Consider the following 20,174-nt stretch of genomic DNA (forward strand, 5'->3'; position numbering starts at 1 on the left):
CAAAATTACAGCTTATGACCTAGTGCATTAATACAGAGATCTGCCCTGTTTGGCGGTGTGTATTTCAAAATTCGTCCAATTCAAGAGCTCCGAAGATCATTTAATTAATTTGTGCGCCATTGAGTTTTACTAGAGGAGGTCAGCTGAACCATTGATTCTTAGCTAAATATGTTATTGGTGTTAGTTCAACGACATTTTTAGACCCCCTAATTATTCTTCCTGATTTATGGCCTATTTTAGTTGGGGGTTTTACTTGTAATTTTGTTTATTTATAGTCCAAATTAATTAATATATCTATATCCTAAAACACAACAATAAACCTCATTTCCTTTATCCCCTTCATGCAGAGGGATTGGGATTGAATGTCACTATGGATGCCAAGAAATTTTTTTAACTTTAGTGTTTTCCCTATTCTCTTCCTCTTTAAGAATGCCGTTCCAATTTTATAGTCTTTCCTCATCTACTTTCTTTTCCAAAATTATCTCTTCAATTTTATTGTTTTTTTTTTCATTTCCTCTCTTTTTCAATAATACCCCTCCAACTTTGAAACAAGAGGAGAAGAGATTGTTCGTGCCATAGGTATGTAATGGATGCAGGACAATCACTGAAATAATTTCTTGTCTCTGGATTATTGACGTTTTCATTATCCTTAACTATTATAATGAGAGGAGGTGGAGTAGAAGTGGTTTGACACCAAATTTTGAATCCCACAAATGGTATAACCTTTACATTTAAATTTAATATAATCAAGATCATTTCGGTCAAAAGGTAAGAATATTGCATCTCAAAAATTACAAAAGTATCATTTTTGCTATGTAATATCCAAAAATCATTTACTTAATGTTTTAAATTACAAATAAACTCTTTTGATAAGAATGCTGATTTTGTAACTTGACTTGACATTGTAGCTCAAAAACTCACTGACATGGCAGGTGCAAGAATCGTAGATTTTTCTCTTCACAATTCACAACTCGATGTGTTTTATGCAGATTGCATTTGAGTATCCCGAGGGAAAAAATCTATGATTCTTGCAGGGTACACTTCCATTTAGTTTTTGAGTCACCATGTCCGGTTGATAAAGAGTCCCAATTGTATGCACCAACCTAGGGTAGAGGATTGAAACCCTCTTCCCAACACCTCCAATGCACGCCACCTAAGCCATAATTCAAGGAATTAGCCATAATTGGACTATGGCTTACGTGTCATGGATTGGGGTGTGCGAGGAGAGCTTCATTCCTCCACCTTGGGTGCATATGATCCGCACTCTTTGATAAATATCCACAGGCCACCATCTAGTATATTTAAAGTCAGAGAGGAGAGGGCCCGCTCTCTGTTTCAAAAATACAAGATTTATCTCTTCCAATGAGAGATTGAAGAAGCCGAGAAATACCGTTTTCATCACCCAAAAATATTTCTCGTTCATAAGTCTGAAAGAATGAAAATGCCTACCATACTTGTTTGCCGACTTATTTGTCTTACATTAATCCAATATTTAAAGTTAGGAATTAATGAGAGTTTTAGCTTCCTAATTAAGAACGAATCGATCTTTTCATTCTAAAATTTAAATATGAAACAAATACTTCGACAACTAGGCCATGTTTTCGAAATATCAGACGATTTAACTGGCGCTTTGATGAAGTGGGGCCTACTCACAGTGTGAAAATGGGGCTTTGGGCAGACATGTTTGTCTACATAGCGATTTGTCAGGAATTTAATCTAGTTTTATGGCTATAAAAAGGTATAAACATCATTCAATTATCAAAAAGAATGGAAACCATTGGAGAAGTAAAAGAGCCCGTAAGCCCAACAGGTCAATACTTCAGCAGTTCGGTCCTCAACATTAGCATTCTTGCTGTTCTAGAATCAGAAATTCCCATAGATGATGACTCCTTAACCATGTCATTGCTTACTAATGTCTTCCTCCCCATCAACCCACGTTTCTCCTCCATCATGGTACTCTCTCTCTCTCTCTACTTTTGCTAGAAAGGGGTACTGTAGCTAGGACATAGGATTGTTTAGATTATATAAAACAAATTTATTGTTTGGTTACATATAGGGGGGAGCTAGTAAGGAGCTGGCGGGGACAATTGCCCCCACAGAACTTTGAGACACCCTTATATTTTTAACTAATTACATGTCTCATTTGTCCCCACTCCCTCACCTCTCTCCCCATTTGCCCCCACACCCTCATCTCCCTCCACTTCTCCCCCCCAGCCCTCTCCCCTCCTTTCAATTTTTTGTAGACGACATTGCCTCTTGACCGGGCCTTCTAATAATACTAATTGAAAATGACCTAAATATCTTTTCTTCAACTTCTAATAAAAAACCTCTGAATTTCTCCCTAAAATCATTCATCTTTGAGTTCTTCAACTATACAACTAACCATAGTTTGCCCTCGCTACAAGAAAATCTTGCTCCACCCCTATTATATATATTCCTCTAATATGAGTAATTAACTTTGGAAGATGGCCCATGGTAAATTCCCGTCACCATGGAAACCAAGTTAGTATATTCGATAAGGGTTCAATTTATTTCCATTTGAGAAGGTATTGGAAAAATTTAGGTATTTTATATACAATTAGTGTTTCTGGATTTCTTTCAAAACCCAACGTCAACTTTACCGTCCCTAAAATATTCGATCTTGTGTGATGATTAATCCACAAATTGCAGATTAGCTCATTTATTCTATGATTTAGTCAGCTTGTCCTTAATTTGGAGAACTCCAAATTTTGTGACAATGCCGGCAGTGGGTGTGGAGGTTGTTTCAAAAGTTCAATTAAATTTTATTTAAGAAAATCAAATTCAAGGTTTATAAAAGAGATAAGATTATTATTATTATTATTATTATTTTTGGGGGAGCTTGACACCATTCGGACCTCCTCTCAAATCTTTTAGCAGAGTCTTTGAATTTATGATCCAAGGGGCTTTTTTCTTTAAATCCTTCCATAAGACAATAAGATTTGGTAATATCCTACTTCCTTTGTTAAGGGATCTAGGATTCCTTCCAAGGTTGGAGTGATTGTTAGCTCACAGCCCAACACCGTTTTTGACATGTGGCACTGATGACATAAGCAATAATAGAAGAATTTTGTCATGTCATATAGAAGGCTGTGGTGTTCGATTACCAATAAGATAATCCATGTGGATCCCACAATTCTTTTTAAGATTTGAAATTGAAAAATTAAGATTTTTGAACAATAGATGTGTGGACATGATAGAAAAACTTCTCTCTTATTACTTACATCACCAATACCACATGCCAAATAGGTGTTGAGCTGGGAGCAAACAATCACTCATACTAGTGTCATGGTAAAAAAAAATTCTCTCTTTCCGTAATAAAAAAAATGAAATTTCATGATAAGATCATCTTGTGGAATTCAAAAACATGATCCAATATGACAATATTGCTGAGAATGAAATTCTGTGAATTTCAAACAAATAATAAAAATTTAAAGTTACTTTTCATTGTTGTATTGTTGTATTTTAATTTTAAATTTGAGTGCTCTGTAACCAGCCATTTTAAACACCATTGATCTAGCTTGAAAAACGGTTTTTTTCTCATTTTTTTTTTACTATGAGTTTTTTCTTAAAATCTAGAAGGTTGTGGTTTTCGATTGCCAATATGATGATCCATGTGGATCCCACAATTCATTTTTAGATTGCCAATATATTATTTGAAAATGAATATAGTGGAATGTTAACATCCTCATGACATCCTGGACGTTAGTATTCCCCATCCTCTTTGGGGTTAAGGGGGGTAAAAATGAAAAAAAAAATTGGAGGTATAGCATTTTAAATTTTTATGAAAAATAATTAAGTGGGTTAAATGAGTAAAAGAAGAAATATGATAAAGTTAAAAGGGTATAGAGCAAGATAATAAAGTGAACCCTGCGAAATGAGCCCTATCATTGTGTTTTATAATATTTTTATAACTGGAGCAAAATGGGTCCTATCATTATGTTTTATAATATATGCAAGTGGGTCCCACCATTATGTTTTATTATATATAGTTGGGATCTATTGACTTATGAATAATGACTTGTGGGAAAAACACTTGATCCCAGCCATGTGAACGAAAAATACAACTAAGATTTATCATCGAAACAAGTATTATCAAAATTTATGTTATTTGGATACCTGTAATTCCTGGCCATTGGATTTCATGTTTACACTGTTGAGATCATGTGTGTTTCTCATGAGTTAGTGAGGTCCAACCCATATCAAAATATGTATGTGTGTGGGTCAAGCTTTGGTGACTCGAGAAGAATGATGGATGAGAAAACACATGATCTCTCAATCGAGAAAACATGAAATTCGATGGTCAATATTTATATGTAACTCGATAATACACATCTTAGGGATACTTATCCCAAAGATAAATCTCTAACATTGGAATCTATGTTTAAATGGTTGGGAACATTTATATGTTTATTCCATGAGTCATTGGAACTCGTCACCATATATAACTAGGTTTAGGATAAGGGGACAACCAAATTTGACAGTCTTTGTTCTGTATGGGTTGGAATTTTCAAAATGAGATAATTTTTTGTGATCATGATGATAAAAATGGTGAAAATTTGGTTATCCCCATTTCCCAATATATATATATGGGAAATGTTCAGCACCCTAAGTTTTACCACACATTTTAACAAACGTTTTTTGTCCTACATGGGTTATAAGTTTTGGAATGGCTGATTTTTGGTAAGGATGATCTCTATGATTAGAAGATCATCCTCCCCAAAAATCAGCCCATTCCGAAATGTTTAGCCCCATGTTTACACGTTGAAAAATCGTGGACCGTCCATTTTTTGTAAATCATTTTTGATGGGGTTAGAAGTTTTGGAATGAGCTGATTTTTGGTGAGGATGATCTCCTCACCATAGAGATCATCCTCACCAAAAATCAGCCCATTCCAAAACTTCTAACCCATGTAAGACAAAACACGTTTGTTAAAGTGTGTGGTTAAAACTTAGGGTGCTGAACGGGACCTATATATATATATATATATATGGGGGCGGTTCAATGGCCATATGAGAAAACATATGAAAAAACTTTCGTTTTTCAAAATAAGAGTTAGAGGTTTTGGATTGAGCTGATTTTTTGCAAGGATGGTCACTATGATGAAAAGATCATCCTCACAAAAAATAAGCTCAATCAGAAACTTGTAAATCCATCAAAAGTGATTTACAAATTAGTGATAAAAATTGGTAAAAAATCGACGGTCCACATTCTAAATCACTTTTAATGGGGTTAGAAGTTTCAGATTGGGCTGATTTTTTTTTTGTTTTTGGATGATCTTCCCATCATAGAGATCATCCTCACAAAAAATCAGCTCAATCCAAAATTTCTAACCCATATTTTAAAATTTTATTAAAAACAAAAGTTTTTACATATGTTTTCTCATATGGCCCTTGAACCTGACTATATATATATGAACAGCGTTATTACAACCTCTCTCTCTCTCTCTCTCCTCTCTCTCTCTCTCTATATATATATATATATATATATATATATATATATAGGGTCCCGTTCGGCACCCTAAGTTTACCACACACTTTAACAAACGTGTTTTGTCTTACATGGGTTAGAAGTTTTGGAATGGGCTGATTTTTGGTGAGGATGATCTCTATGGTGAGGAGATCATCCTCACCAAAAATCAGCTCATTCCAAAACTTCTAACCCCATCAAAAATGGTTTACAAAAAAAGGACGGTCCACGATTTTTCAACGTGTAAACATGAGGCTAAACATTTCGGAATGGGCTGATTTTTGGGGAGGATGATCTTCTAATCATAGAGATCATCCTCACCAAAAATCAGCCCATTCCAAAACTTCTAACCCATGTAAGACAAAAAACGTTTGTTAAAGTGTGTGGTAAAACTTAGGGTGCTGAACATTTCCCATATATATATATATAGTGGATCAATTTGGACAATTTTTGGACAATTTTCTTACTAAATAGTAACAATATGGGGTATGGTTCAGGTTACCGATGATCGTGGAGTAAAACAATGGAAGAAGGTAAATGTTAAGCTCGAGAATCACGTTAACATTCCTAGCTTCCCAGAAGGATTATCGCCAGAATCTAATGACATATACTTTGAAGAATACCTGTCAAATCTAGCTATGGAACAGTTTCCACAGAACCAGCCACTATGGGAGGTTCACATAATCAAGTATGCTGTAAGTAATGCAGCTGGGGCAGTTGTATTTAAGTTTCACCATGCATTGGGCGATGGATTCTCACTCGTGGGAACACTTTTTTCTTGTTTCCAAAGAGCTGATGATCCTTCTCTTCCTTTAACTTTTCCATCATTACGGACGACTTATCAATCGAGTCGTAGCGAGAGAAATGTATTCAATAGCGTGCCTCGATTTCTCTCCATGCTTCTCAACACTGCATCAGATTTCATCACAACGCTTCTGATCAAAAGCAGTGTGGTGGTAGATGATCGTACGCCTATCAGGTCAGCGACTGAAGGAGTGGAGCTTCTGCCGATTACAATCTCTAATATCACATTCTCTCTTGATCATATCAAACAAATCAAAGCCAAGATTGGAGGGGTAAGGTTTGCAAACCATATTTTGTCTTTAATTAAAAAATAAAAATAATTAATTAATTAAAAAATAAAAATAATTAATTAATTAAAAATTATAAAGCTCATAACTAATTAGGAGATACAATAATGACATTTGGTGAATTGTCATGGAACCAATTATTTTTAGGGTCTTGTGTAACATGGTGCCCTTAGGGCACACGTTAAATACACTTTAGAAATAATTTTTTAAGGGCATTTTCAATACAAAGTCCAATTTCCGAAGTGTATTTATTGCACTTTTACATGTACCATCCATTATTTAAAGAATCCTGATAATATGACTCGCAAAGTGGCATACTCAATCGACACCGTGACGTCGGTAAGTTCAGGAATCGTAGATCTATCCACTTTGAGATACACAATTCCCTTGAGATACATTATTTTATGGGGAAGTGCAATGGTGTATCCTGAGGCATACAGATCTATGGTTTCCAAACTTGTCACGTCATGGAGTCGATTGACTATCCCATTTGGCGAGTCCTATTATCACGACTCTTATTTTAAAGTCTTGATAATATGACTCACCAGGTGGCATACTCAATCAACTCTCTGACGTGGACTAGTTCGAGAACTGTAGATTTGTATGCATTGAGATACACGATTGCACTTCCCCATAAAATAGTGTATCCTAAGACGTACAAATCTACAAATAAGAGTCGTGATAATATGACTCGTCAGGTGGCATACACAATCAACTCCCTAATGTGGACTAGATCGAGAACTGTAGATTTGTACGCATTGAGATCCATGATTGCACTTCCCCATAAAATAGTGTAACCCAAGACATAAAGATCTACAATTCCAAACTTGTCACACAGGGAATCGATGAGTATGTCACCTGGAGAGTCATATTTCCACGACTCTTTTAAAAAACAAGTAAAACGTGTTTACTAAAAATTGTTTGGGCTTTGCACAAGTGACGTACTCAAGTCTCTCTCTCTCTCGTCTTATTGTGGAGGAATGGCCCTCTCCTCAAATTTCATTCTTCCTCATATTCCCAGCCAAAGCTCCTCTCTCTCTCTCCCTCTCTTACAAACAATGAAAATTTACAAGAATATCCATCCCCAGATTTTTTTTTGAGGTTAATTATATTTTTCTCCAGCAATGTCATTTTTGTTGATTAATTTCTAGCTCTATTTTTTATTTACTTATTTATTTTTTATGTTTTTAAAGTTCTCCCTTCATTCAAGATAAGGAAAGATGCAAGAATAGGTAGAGCCATATTTTGGCTTGCAATGTTGGCTGCCCAACGCTACCCTATATAGATATGTATGTATGTTTGGGCTCAAACTGACATAATTTGAGACAGTAAAAGATATCATCGTTTAAAGCATGGACATATTGTCAGTTTTAAATAGAAAAATAGGATTCATGTTGCCAAACTCAAATGGTTGGCTTGGCATAGTCTTGTGATGATGCTGAGCTTTCAATTGAGGATAATATCTTTTTTCCCCCATTGTTTCCCTTTAGCAGCAATACCAATTGTTATGTTGTCATTATCAATAACATTATTGCTTACTAAGTAAAATAATTAAGGAAACTTAGTTCTGATTTTGTCCCAACAGACAGTGAACGACATCATTGTGGGGACAATATTTTATGGATGTCGATTGTACATGCAAACTAAAAGCAAGGGCTCCAGCAATGCCTGTTCGACAGCATTGGTGTTGCTCAACACAAGGCAATTCAACAGATATCTTACACTACAAGAGATAGAAAAAGGGGATGTTGAGTCTCCATGGGGGAACCGCTTTGCCTTCTTACCTGTTTCGATACCCAAGTCCGTCGATCCAGAGACTGAAGATCCTCTCAAGTTCGTTTCGGAAGCAAAGAGAATTATCAATAAGAAGAAAAACTCACTAGGTGTTTACGTCACGGGTATATTACTAGAGAAGATAAGAAAATTCAAAGGCGCCGAGGTAGTACATTCTCTATTACAACTTCAATATTTGGTTGCATGTAAACATTAATGTTTTCATTGAAAAATTATTGTCACCGAACTGATGATTTAAGAAGCTAAATATAATCTTTATTGGTATCACAGGCAACGTCTCAATGCATTTGTAGCACACTAAAGAACACAAGTATGGCAATCACAAATTTAATCGGCCCCGTTGAACAAATAGCTTTGGCAGATCATCCATGTAATGGCATTTATTATGTAGTGGCAAACGCCCCTCAGGTAAAACCCTTGTTAGCAATCTCTCGTTTAATTCTTGAAAAATTCATGAATTTTTCACTTGCTTGAATGAAAGTATTATTCTCTGGAATATTGAACTATTCTAAATAGTTCGTGGATTTTAAGTTTGAAAAGAATAAAACGCAGCTTTTACGACTTTTACTAATTTTACGAATTTTTATAAAACTCAATGGAAAAAAAATGCTACTATAACTTGTTGTATATAGCAAAGTGTGAACTTGTAAGTTATGATGTGTAACTCAAGTCGACTTTGAAACAGTCATACTTCAAAATTTTGGAGGAATCCACATTTTTTACATGACAAATGTCCCTTTTATCTTTAAAAAAATAATGACACGACCCTCTACATTTATTTGAGATTATACCTTAATTTTCCTAATTGATGTTTTGTCCCTTGACTCTAGTCTTCTTTTAAAAATCAATGGAAGACTAACCTCAATGTCCTCATTATCACCATCATCATTATTACCATCACCATTTCTATTAACGTCACTATCATATGGCCGAATTTGTGGTTTTTGAATTTTTAAAATGAAACAAATAATACCCACATATTTTCCATTTATTGAATTTTTGGCTGAATTTTAGACCAGAATTTTGCAATCCAAAATCGAAAAGAACTCTAATTTTTCATAAATCAAATTTTTGCTGTATTCCTAATTGCTAACAAGGGGTAAAACAACTCCATTTCACCAATTTTATACATTTGGGAAAAAAATAGCAATCCAAGCAGATCCCAACTTTTACTTATCACACCCCAATTCGTTTCAGATTTGTGTTGATGATGAAAGTTTCTAAATTTCACCTGGGTAAATCCCATGCTTTTCCTCATTCGAGGGGTGAACTTAAGGGATCCTAAATAAAGAGATTTATTATTGGCACCCCAACTTTTACTTATCACAACCCAATTTCTTAAATTATTTATTACACCTACAATTAAAGATTAAAAGTTTAAAACACCTCTCAAACATGTCAAGGGTTTGGCTCAAATTATTATCTCAACATTACAAAACATTATAACACTTGTTAAAACAATTTCAATAGCTGTTGACAATTCTGATTGGCCTCATTTAAGATCCTAAACACATCCCCCACCCCCCAAAAAAACAAAAAAAACAAAAAAAACAAAAGCAAAAACCTGAGAGAGCTTCTATTGGCATTCAACTTTTACTTATTCTCAACCCTCCACTTATTTTCTTTATTTATAATTGGGGTGTAATAAATAAAATTTGGGGTGCTAATAACAACTCTCTAAATATAGTAGGGGCATCGTATTAGATGGTTAAATGTATAGACCAAATTTTTAGCCTTTAAACATTCACTCTTTCCTAAAGGTAGAATTGGGTTTGATTCACTCTTTCCTAATGAAGAGTTCATTGAACTGCAGAGTCTCTCCATAACGATGATGAGCTACATGGGAAAACTGAGGATGACTGTGGTTGCAGAGAAAGGATTCATAGATCAGCAAATGTTTATCTCTTGCTTGGAGAAGGCTTTCCAGCGAATATTTAAAGCTGCGGTCAATTGAAATTATTTGATCTCTTTTGTAGATGGGGCCATGCACATGGATATTATATGTTTACATAGCCTAGCATATGGTGAATTATGCTTATATATATGTATATATATATATTCAAACCCTTGCTTACGATATATATATATATTCAAACCCTTGCTTACGATGTAAAACAATAAATAATTTTACTATTGTTATCCGACTGGTATATGCTAATCTTTTAGTTTGTTTAAGATTTTCGTCGAGCCCATTTGTATTTTGGAAGGGGTATGCCACGGTCTTCTAGATTAACAAATATGGATCCTCTTGATAGTTTTGAAAGGATTAGTTGATGGCATTGCAGAGTCTATTTAAAACAATGCTAAGCTACATGCATGGGAAACCTAAGGGTGATCATGGGAGAAGAGAAAGGCTTCATAAAATACCAAGTATTCACTTCTTTCTTCGAGAGTTCCTAGATTTTCTTTCATTGCTTGGTTAGCAGTTCAAAAGATGCTAGCAACTGTAGAAAATTTGCATAAAAGGGAATCCAAATTGTAATGACTCAATCCCTAATTAGTAGAAGGAAAAAAAAAAAAAAAAAAAGAGGAAGGAAAAGGAAAGGGATGAGGAGAGAGAGAGAGAGAGAGAGAAATTTTAGGTCGTTACATACAATCTTCGGGCGAATTTTTTTTTTTTTTTTTTTTGTAGCTTTCCAATCAAACCCAAAGAGTGTCAATTGAGGTAATTAATTCAATATAAATTTTGAATTTAATTGTTTTTTTTTTTCATAGATCTAATTGATTTAGGATTTAATTTATTTTCAAATGTAAGATTGTATTTCTTGGTGAATCTTGAAGTTATTTTCAAATTTGAGTTTTTTTTTTTTTGTATGATATAGATATAGTTTTAAGTTGTTAGATTTGGTGGTTAAGAAATATACTTATCTATAGTATTTAGGAAAAACAGAATTAATGTTATTTACGTTTAGGAAATTTGGTCAGAGCTGTTTTACTGTGTTAATTTGAATTATTAGGTTTCTATCAAATTTGTTTAGGTTAAAATTGATCGATCGGATCACTTTAAGTATAATATTAATTTATGTTTTTGGTAATTAGGGACATAAACTTCAGAAGTCAAGTGAGTGGTTTATCGTAGGGGTACAACTTGATACGGTTCAAACCAAGAACCGAATCAAACCGATAGCTTTGGGGTGGTTTGGTTCAGTTTGGAATAAGTTGTGGTTCAATTCTGGGTTACGAAAATGGAGAACCGATCAATTTGGTTTGGTTCTCAGATCAAGCTTGTATAGAACCGAACCCCTATGCAATATATATATATATAATAATTATTATGAATTATTTTAGGAGTTAGGACATAGATTAGTGATTTTTTATGGATAAACTAATGACTTTTTATAGATAGATTTATGATTTATTGTATGAAATTTTATGTTTGTTTTTTCATTAAAAATATTACTTACAATTTATAGAATATTGGCAATCCGTAGAACCGAACCGAACCAAACCAAACCGACTTTAATTCGGTTTGGGTTGGTTTGGTTCCAATGGAATTTGGTTCGGTTCTAATTCTTATTTCGTGGAACCGACCTATGTCAATTCGGTTCCAATTTGACCTCAAACCGAACCAAGTCGCACCCCTAGTTTATCGTTTTAAATAAGATTTGGCATTGATATTCATCAAAAGGGTAAGTAACCTTTTCTATTTTATGGTTATGTATGTTTTAACTAATTTTATTCAAAATTGGTTTAAAATGCTTGACATCAATAAATTTGTGAGAAAATTCTGATTTATAATACAATTATTTGAAGGACAAATAATATGATTTTATTTAAATCATGTGTGATTTATGTAAATGAGTTGGATAAAAGTAAAAAATCTGAATCGATTGTGAAATTATTTGCATGTTTGTAATAATATATCGCATACGTTAGGTTTGAACTTTGTAATTTGATGAATTACAAAATCACCTTTCTATGTGTGAAATTTTGATATGGGCGACTATGATAGAATACTATACTTTAGTTGTTAAGCAGGGCATAGTGATCCCTTAGGTGCAAAACCCTAAAATCACATTTGATTCCAATGGTTAATTGTGAACCTCAACTCTTCTAGTTGGGAAGCATGCTTTGGTATTCTGTGTGGGGTGCAAGTTAACGATGGATTTTATATGAATTTGTTATATTAATGTGATTTTCCAGTGGCTGTTTCAATAATATTTTTTTATATAATTTAATGTGACTATGATTGTCAATTGAATGTTTATGTGAAAAGTATATAGTTAGAAATGAGATTTTTGATAGAAATTGAAATGAATCTTATATCTCAAATGGTAGTGTTCTTGATTATAACATGTAATTTATGTTATTTCATATGAACAACATGAAAAATAATTTTGTTATAATGGTTTAGTAAACTATTAAAATATGTATTTTGTGTACAGGACCCTATTATAGTTCATGTGTTACTTATTGGGCTTGTGTAGCTCACCCTTATATTACCAGATATTGGTGAGGTTGGGACATAGAGTTGGTGTAGCAGTTGTAGATTTTTGGGTACACACCAGAGTGAAGAATCTAATCTTTTGAGATATACATAGTAGTCTTAGCGCATGTTTTTGTAGTAGACACCACGTGTAAATTGTAGTCTAGAAAGTTATAGATAGTATACTTGATAACCATAAAATATTATATGATTTTTATGTACATTTTAGGTGTGGTGATATTTTATTTGTGTGAATGATAAATTTTTGATATAGTGAAGGATGACTTGATATTTTTTGGGATTGGTTAAATATATGAAATATTTCTTGCTGGAATTATTTACAAGGTAAAACTTTTCCACATGCCAAGTTATAGGGGAGGTTCTGGCAAAAAATTTTAAAAATAATCCACACCATAATTTTTGGGATTTTAGTTTATCTCACCCTCGTGACTTTGGGTAATCCAGGTTCCAGATCTTGGGGTGTGACACAAATTGTCTCTTATTGTAGTTTGTTTCACAGATTTGGAAACAAGTGATCATATGCTTTAACAAAGTTTGGTATTAGTAGAATTGGAGTGGGTTCTGCTTTGGATGAAATTCAATTGATTACTGGGGGTTTGGTTTCCAAATTCAATAATATATGATATGTTATGCCTTTGTTATTGTGCATTAATTTATCATATAGAGAGCAGAATAGAAGAATTTTTTAAGGAGTTGCAAGATCTCAAAGAACAATTTTTGGATATGGTTACAAATCAGATTGAAGGTGTGTTTGATGGAAGTACTTTAGATGATGATGTAACAGACGATGCAGCGGTATTTTTACAGAGATGAGATTGCCATAGTGTTAAAGGGAGATCTACAAAAAAGAGTTTATTTTGAAATTTCCCGATTGATGGTGTGATCAAAATAAATTTGGATAGAGATTTTTATCGTCATTAATGGCGCGGAGAATTTTTTGTGATCAATATAAAGGTGGTGCTTTTCATAATCAGTAAAAACAGTTGGCAAATTGATATGTTTTCATAAGTCGTAAAAACAGTTAGCAAATTAATATGATATGTGAACTTTTTGTGGTCAATATATATGTGGTGCTTTACATAATCCGTCAAAACAGTTGGCAAATTAATATGATATGTGACAAAACTATCACAAACTTCTTTGATTATTTTCAAAAATTTATGAGCAAGGGTCAACCCATGCATAAATCAACAAATTAAACCAAATTACAAATTATGGCCTTCAACCTTCATTTTTCTATTCTTTAAAATCTTATCAAATATTATTTTATTTCTTTCATTTTAAAAATTAAAATAAAAAAGTCTTTGATCATTAAAAAATTGATTATATTTAGATAATAGTAAATAGAGATTGCATGCCCGTAAGGAATCGTATTAAAATCAAAATTGTAGTTCAAGTTTTGTCTTATATGCCTAAAAGTTTGGAAATGGATTGATCTTTTATAAGGATGATTTCTATGGTAAGGAGATTGATTACCCTCACAAAAAATCAGCTCGTTTTGAAAGTTCTAATCCCGTCAAAATTGAATTACAAATTAATGATTCACAATCCCTCATCATAGATATCAACCTCACAAAAAAATCAGTCCATTAAAAACTTCTAACCTCAATTTTTAAGGTGAAGAATCGTGGACCTTCAATTATTTGTAAATCACTTTTTATGATATTAGAAGTTTTGGAATAAGCTGATTTTTACAGTGAGAAGGTGAGGATGGTCTTCTCACCGTAAAAATCATCCTCACAAAAAATCAGTTTATTCCAAAAAATTTAATTCATATAAAACAAAATATGTTGGCGAAATAGTTGGTTGCCGAACATGAACCATATATATTATTAGGTGGGGCATATCATTAGGTGGGGCTGGTGTAGAATAAAAATGGCTGGGGGCTTAGATGACTCTACAAGCAATTCATTAAGTCATAGCAATCTTTTCAGACATTTGAGACCATGTTTAATTATGGCTATAAAAACAACAAATATCATTCAATATTTATCAAAAACGATAAAACTGGTGAGCAATGGAAATTAATGAAGGAGTACAGGAGCCCGTAAGCCCAACAGGCCAATACTTCAGCAGTTCAGTCCTCAACATTAGCATTCTTGCTGTTTTAGAATCAGAAATCCCCATAGATGACTCCTTAACCATGTCATTGCTCACTAATGTCTTCCTTCCCATCAACCCACGTTTCTCCTCCATCATGGTACTCTCTCTCTCTCTCCTCTCTCTCTCTCTCTCCTATTGTTAGAAATTAAGGGATGTTGGACTTAGGATTGTTTAGATGTGTATAAAGAAAATTTATTATATGATTATACATTCCTCTAATATAAGTAATTAACTTGGGAAGATTGCCAATTAATTTCTCATCACCTTAGTGAGATTAGCTCAATTTATTTTAATTTGTAAAGGTTTCCCAAAAATTTTAGGGATTATATAAATGATGTTTTGGATTTCTTTCAAATCCCATTAACTTTAACCTTTCTAAAAAGCCTGATCTTGATCTTCATATTTGATGATGCCCCGCTCTATTGTTTTTCTTCCAAGCAAAACTTTTTTTTTTTTTTAAGAATGTCAAATTCAAGATTGATAAAAGAAAAGGGATTTTTTTTTTTTTTTTTGGAAAGATATATGAGTGGGAAGTTTTCTATCAAAGCTGCATTCCCATAATTTACATAAAACATAATATTCTTTAATCCAATGCATTAATTTGGAACAAATGAGTTTTCATGGGACTTCGACTTGAAAGAATCATAAATAGGAAAATGGGAGCTTGAAGATATTCGGACCACCTCAAATTTTTTAGGAGTCTCTTTGAATATAATCGGATCAGACAAAAGATCATGAATTTATGGTCGCACAGGCTTTCTTTTTTAAATCCTTCCACAAGACTAAGATTTGATCCTACGAGGTAATATCCTACTTCCTTTATGTAGGGATCTAGGTTTCCTACCAAGGTTGACACTCTAAAAATCAAAATCATATAGCTGATTGCTGATGAATTGAATTTGAATTCATATTTAAATAATTAAATATTATTCAAAAAATTTAGATATCAGATTTGAATTTGGATAGAATTTTACATTTGAATTTTTTTTGGATTTGGACGACCATTAAACTCCTAGATTTGAAATTTAAATCCAATTATGAAAATCTCTTTTTTTAAGTCTATTTTTATGGGAATTCATAAAATTTCAATGATTTATGGTTCATAGAGATAGATGGTCCTTCGATCCATATAATCCTATCTCATGGTAAGAATATAATTTTATTATATAATAATTATATTATATATAATATATTTATATTTGATATAATATATTTTGGAATTCGGATTCAAATATTCTTATATTTAATCCGATTAATATCCATTTATAACCCTACCACAAACTTTTGGATTTTTTGTTTTTTGTATTAAAGAGAGATAGAATCTATTAACCATTTGCTTTTTTCTATCTCGTGGAACTTTCTTTTGGAGTACTTTTTATTTCAGTTGGGTGCTCCTTGGGTTTTATTCAATTTTATTTTTTTTAGGTTTGTCACAGCTAGCAATTTTTGCTTAACATCGAGAGGACCAGATCTTATTGTGGTTGTTTTGGTTTGCAATATTATGGGACATTTGAATTTTGAAAAAATAAAATAAAAATATAGTAAACCTAGTTAAGAAGAAAAAAAAAATTGATTTCCAAAACATATTTAACATATAATGCTTGTTGGCATCTATTAACCCCGAGGGGTTAGCTCAATGGCAATTTCAGATCGATAAACAGTTAATGCCTATTGGTTGTAAGTTCGATACTCAGTATGAGCATTAATTCTCAGGGCACACCCTCACTTACTTTGTGCGTGTGATGCACGTGCCCTAGGCAAAGGCAAAGCCCATATACGGGACCTGATCCGCTGTCTATAGGGATACACAGTTATAAAAAGTGTACTGATTTTCTAACGACCCTCTCTGACACACATCTCGTATGCCCTCATCACAAAATCATAAATCATTCGCATCAGGATACGAATAATACTAAATCTTTTTCTTGTGTATCCCTAGGCAAATGATCTATAGTTCTGTGATAGCAGAGCGTGTATCAAAGGGCGTCATATTTTCAAGACTTATAAAATTTTAAATAAAAAAAATCTCAACCATCTATTTAATGGAAAGCCTCAACTTTTTCCTACTTATATCTATCCAAAAAAAAAAGTAGCAATAACAATTTGGGTCCAGATTGCAGATGATCGAGGAGAAAAACAATGGAAGAGAGTTAAAGTTAGTCTTGAAGACCATATAAACATTCCTATCTTCCCAGAAGGATTATTGCCCGAATCTTACGATGTTCACTTTCAAGAATACTTGTCCAAGGTAGCAATGGATCAACTTTCACGAAGTCGGCCATTGTGGGAGATTCACATAATAAAGTACCCCACAAGTAATGCACCTTGGACAGTAGTATTCAAGCTTCACCATGCATTGGGTGATGGATTCTCCCTCATGGGAGCTATTTTTTCTTGTTTCCAAAAAGCTGACGATCCTTCTCTTCCTTTAACTTTCCCATCGTTGGGGCCGGGATCAAAACCAGGTCACAACGAGAGGAATATATGTAAGAGTGTGCCCCGTTATCTCTCTTTGTTTGTCAATACTACATTGGATTTCATTTCGAGCCTTTTGAAAAGTAGTGTGATGGTCGATGATCAAACGCCAATCAAGTCAGGGACTGAAGGAGTGGAGTTTCTGCCTATTCAAATTTCTACTGTTACATTCTCTCTTGATCAAATCAAGCAAATTAAAGCCAAGATTGGAGGGGTAAGGTTTGAACAACTTATCTTTTCTTTAGTTAGTGAAAGAATTATTAAAACAATTTACCTAGAAGAAAAAAAAATAATAATAAAAATCTCAGTCGAAATAGTATGAAAATTTAAACGATGGTTATAATCAACTTAGCTTATCTTTAATGTTATATAAATGTGAGAATTTCAGAAAAATGGTCAAAAAAAGAAGGAAATGAGTAGCTTTAGATATGCAACAAAAGTATGAATGAATACTTGGCTAAGTTATGTGTATTTCTTCTAGAAAACTATGAATAAAATAAATTTTGGCTTCATAGGAAAATTAATATATTTAATAATTGGTATTAAGTAAAAAAGACTGGCTTTTTAGAGATTATACATTTATATAACTAAAGGATCACCTAACAAAAATTTCCGATTGTTGTAACACTTTGGAGTCTTATTAACGTAATAAATCAATCAAAATAAAGTGTTTTTGATAAATGCTTCTAAAAGGTACTTTGAATTTCATCTTTGAGTGGAAAAAAAAAGTAAAGATTTTATTGTCATTGTGCAATAGTTATTAATTAAAATTTATAGTTACATTGTCACCACCTTCATCATCATTATCAACCAAAACAACATTACTTATCCAAAGAAGATTTTTTTTTTTTTTTCTTTTTTTTTTTTTTGTTTGTGGGCAGACAGTGAATGATGTTATCATCGGGACAATATTTTATGGATCTCGACTATATATGAAAAATGATAGCAAGGGATATGGCAGCGCTCGTTCAACTGCACTAGTGTTGCTCAGTACAAGGCAAATCAATGGTTATCATACCATAAAGGATATGATGAAACCCGATGCTGAGTCCACGTGGGGGAATCAGTTCGCCTTTTTACCAGTGTCAATTCCTAACTCCACCGATGCTGAGAATACTAACCCTCTTGAGTTTGTTTCGAAAGCAAAGAAAATAATGAAGAGGAAGAAGAATTCACTAGCTGTTTTACTTACTGGTAGATTACTTGAATTGATGAGAAAATTCAGAGGTCCTGAGGTAACTATATACATTGTTTATTTCTCATGTGAATCTTTGTTTACTTCATTCCTTGTGTTGTTGGTGTGATTTTTAGAGGGAAAAAAAACATTATTAATTTTTTTTTATTAAATTGAAAATCAGATCTAATATTTATTACAACAATTATTGATCATAGAGCCTAATGGAGGATAATGTCCCGAGGTTAAATTGAGTGCTCTAAGACCCCGAACGTCTCAGTCTAAAAACTTTATATAAAAAAAAAAGACGTTACATGCACACCTACTTGTGATGCATCTTAGATACCATAGTCTTCAATAAAATTCAAACTCCCTTGTAATTAATAACAACCATTTTGATCAAAATATTATTAGATCTAAATACATAATCTTGATCTTTTGTATCACAGGCAACTTCTCGATGCATTTATAACACACTGAAGAACACAAGCATGGCAATCTCGAATGTGATCGGTCCAACCGAACAAATAGCTTTGGCAGATCATCCATGTAAGGGAATGTATTATATGGTGGTGAACGGTCCTCAGGTAAAAACAACATTTCATTCATCATCAAATGATCTGTTTGGATTCCAATTTTTGTGAAAAAAAAAAACTCTTTTTGCATTAATAAGCTCTATGAAATGTATAGTTGGGGCATTGTATGTGGTAGAGTTGAGGTTCATCATGCACATGGGACCATATGAATGGCCAAACAAATCATGATATAGGCATGGGCTATCTTTTTTGCATTAAAATAATTTTTTTTATTTAAAATATTATAAAAATAAACTGTAAACATTTACAAATTCAATAAATTTATATTTGACTCATTCTAGTCAATTTGTGAGTTTTGACTTGACTCGAGTTGTGTAACTGCAGAGTCTTATGATAACAATAATAAGTTACATGGGAAACGTGAGGGTAGCTGTGGGTGCAGAGAAAGACTTCATAGATCACCAATTGTTCACCTCTTGCTTGGAGAAGGCCTTCCACAAAATATTCAAAGCCGCGGTCAATTGAAATCATCTGATGAGTTTTACTTCAACTCCCATGGTGATCATATATTGTAAGATGAGAAATGTTTATACATATTTTCTATTACTTATAATAATAAAATGTATCTCGAGCATTTTGGAAATACACTTTGGCAAAACTATGCTTTACGAAGCTAAATGATGGAAGCTAATAAATACATAAATAAATAAAACAAATATGTTCATAGAATTCTTGTACCAAAGCTGAGGATGTTGAGATGGACACTGAGTAAAATTATGGATGACAAAATAAAAATTAAACATTTAAGAAATATTTGAAAAAAATAATAATAATAACCAACGGAAAAAAAAGAGAACAAAAATTGATTAAGATAGTTTGAACATCTACAAGAAAGATTAAGGATAATTCCACTTGAATCCAAAATGTAGAATTTTTCAAAGTAATTTTGCATATTTTAATTTTGGTAATTGTTATTTACAAATCAGTTAAGGGAAAAATAATCTATTAAAGTACTATTTAGTTCTTTCAGAAATATGATAGTTAGTATTTTATAAATCATTTCGATA

General features: G+C 32.9%; 2 protein-coding genes across 2 annotated transcripts; both read left to right on the forward strand.

Annotated features, from left to right (window-relative positions):
• The first annotated feature begins 961 nt into the window (after positions 1-961).
• LOC147411270 (wax ester synthase/diacylglycerol acyltransferase 11-like) lies at positions 962-10,511 on the forward strand. Its single transcript, XM_086450844.1, has 5 exons — positions 962-1,953; positions 5,985-6,563; positions 8,164-8,517; positions 8,643-8,780; positions 10,186-10,511. Exons 1-5 carry the CDS (start codon positions 1,768-1,770, stop codon positions 10,324-10,326), a joined length of 1,398 nt encoding a protein of 465 aa, XP_086306970.1. The 5' UTR covers positions 962-1,767; the 3' UTR covers positions 10,327-10,511.
• A 4,285-nt stretch (positions 10,512-14,796) lies between these two features.
• LOC147411271 (wax ester synthase/diacylglycerol acyltransferase 11-like) lies at positions 14,797-19,763 on the forward strand. Its single transcript, XM_086446674.1, has 5 exons — positions 14,797-15,019; positions 17,036-17,611; positions 18,279-18,632; positions 19,021-19,158; positions 19,492-19,763. Exons 1-5 carry the CDS (start codon positions 14,837-14,839, stop codon positions 19,630-19,632), a joined length of 1,392 nt encoding a protein of 463 aa, XP_086302800.1. The 5' UTR covers positions 14,797-14,836; the 3' UTR covers positions 19,633-19,763.
• The last annotated feature ends 411 nt before the right edge of the window (positions 19,764-20,174 follow it).

Source organism: Akebia trifoliata, chromosome 1 (assembly GCF_017979445.1).
Source record: "Akebia trifoliata isolate Shusen 1 chromosome 1, ASM1797944v1, whole genome shotgun sequence".
NCBI lineage: Eukaryota > Viridiplantae > Streptophyta > Magnoliopsida > Ranunculales > Lardizabalaceae > Akebia > Akebia trifoliata.

Bases quoted from the DNA above. Each gene is read 5' to 3' on its own strand.
- LOC147411270 (XM_086450844.1), top strand. From the start codon at position 1,768: ATGGAAACCATTGGAGAAGTAAAAGAGCCCGTAAGCCCAACAGGTCAA. The intron at 1,954-5,984 runs GTACTCTCTCTC...GGTATGGTTCAG, and splicing joins CACGTTTCTCCTCCATCATG to GTTACCGATGATCGTGGAGT. The intron at 6,564-8,163 runs GTAAGGTTTGCA...TTGTCCCAACAG, and splicing joins TCAAAGCCAAGATTGGAGGG to ACAGTGAACGACATCATTGT.
- LOC147411271 (XM_086446674.1), top strand. From the start codon at position 14,837: ATGGAAATTAATGAAGGAGTACAGGAGCCCGTAAGCCCAACAGGCCAA. The intron at 15,020-17,035 runs GTACTCTCTCTC...ATTTGGGTCCAG, and splicing joins CACGTTTCTCCTCCATCATG to ATTGCAGATGATCGAGGAGA. The intron at 18,633-19,020 runs GTAACTATATAC...TTTGTATCACAG, and splicing joins GAAAATTCAGAGGTCCTGAG to GCAACTTCTCGATGCATTTA.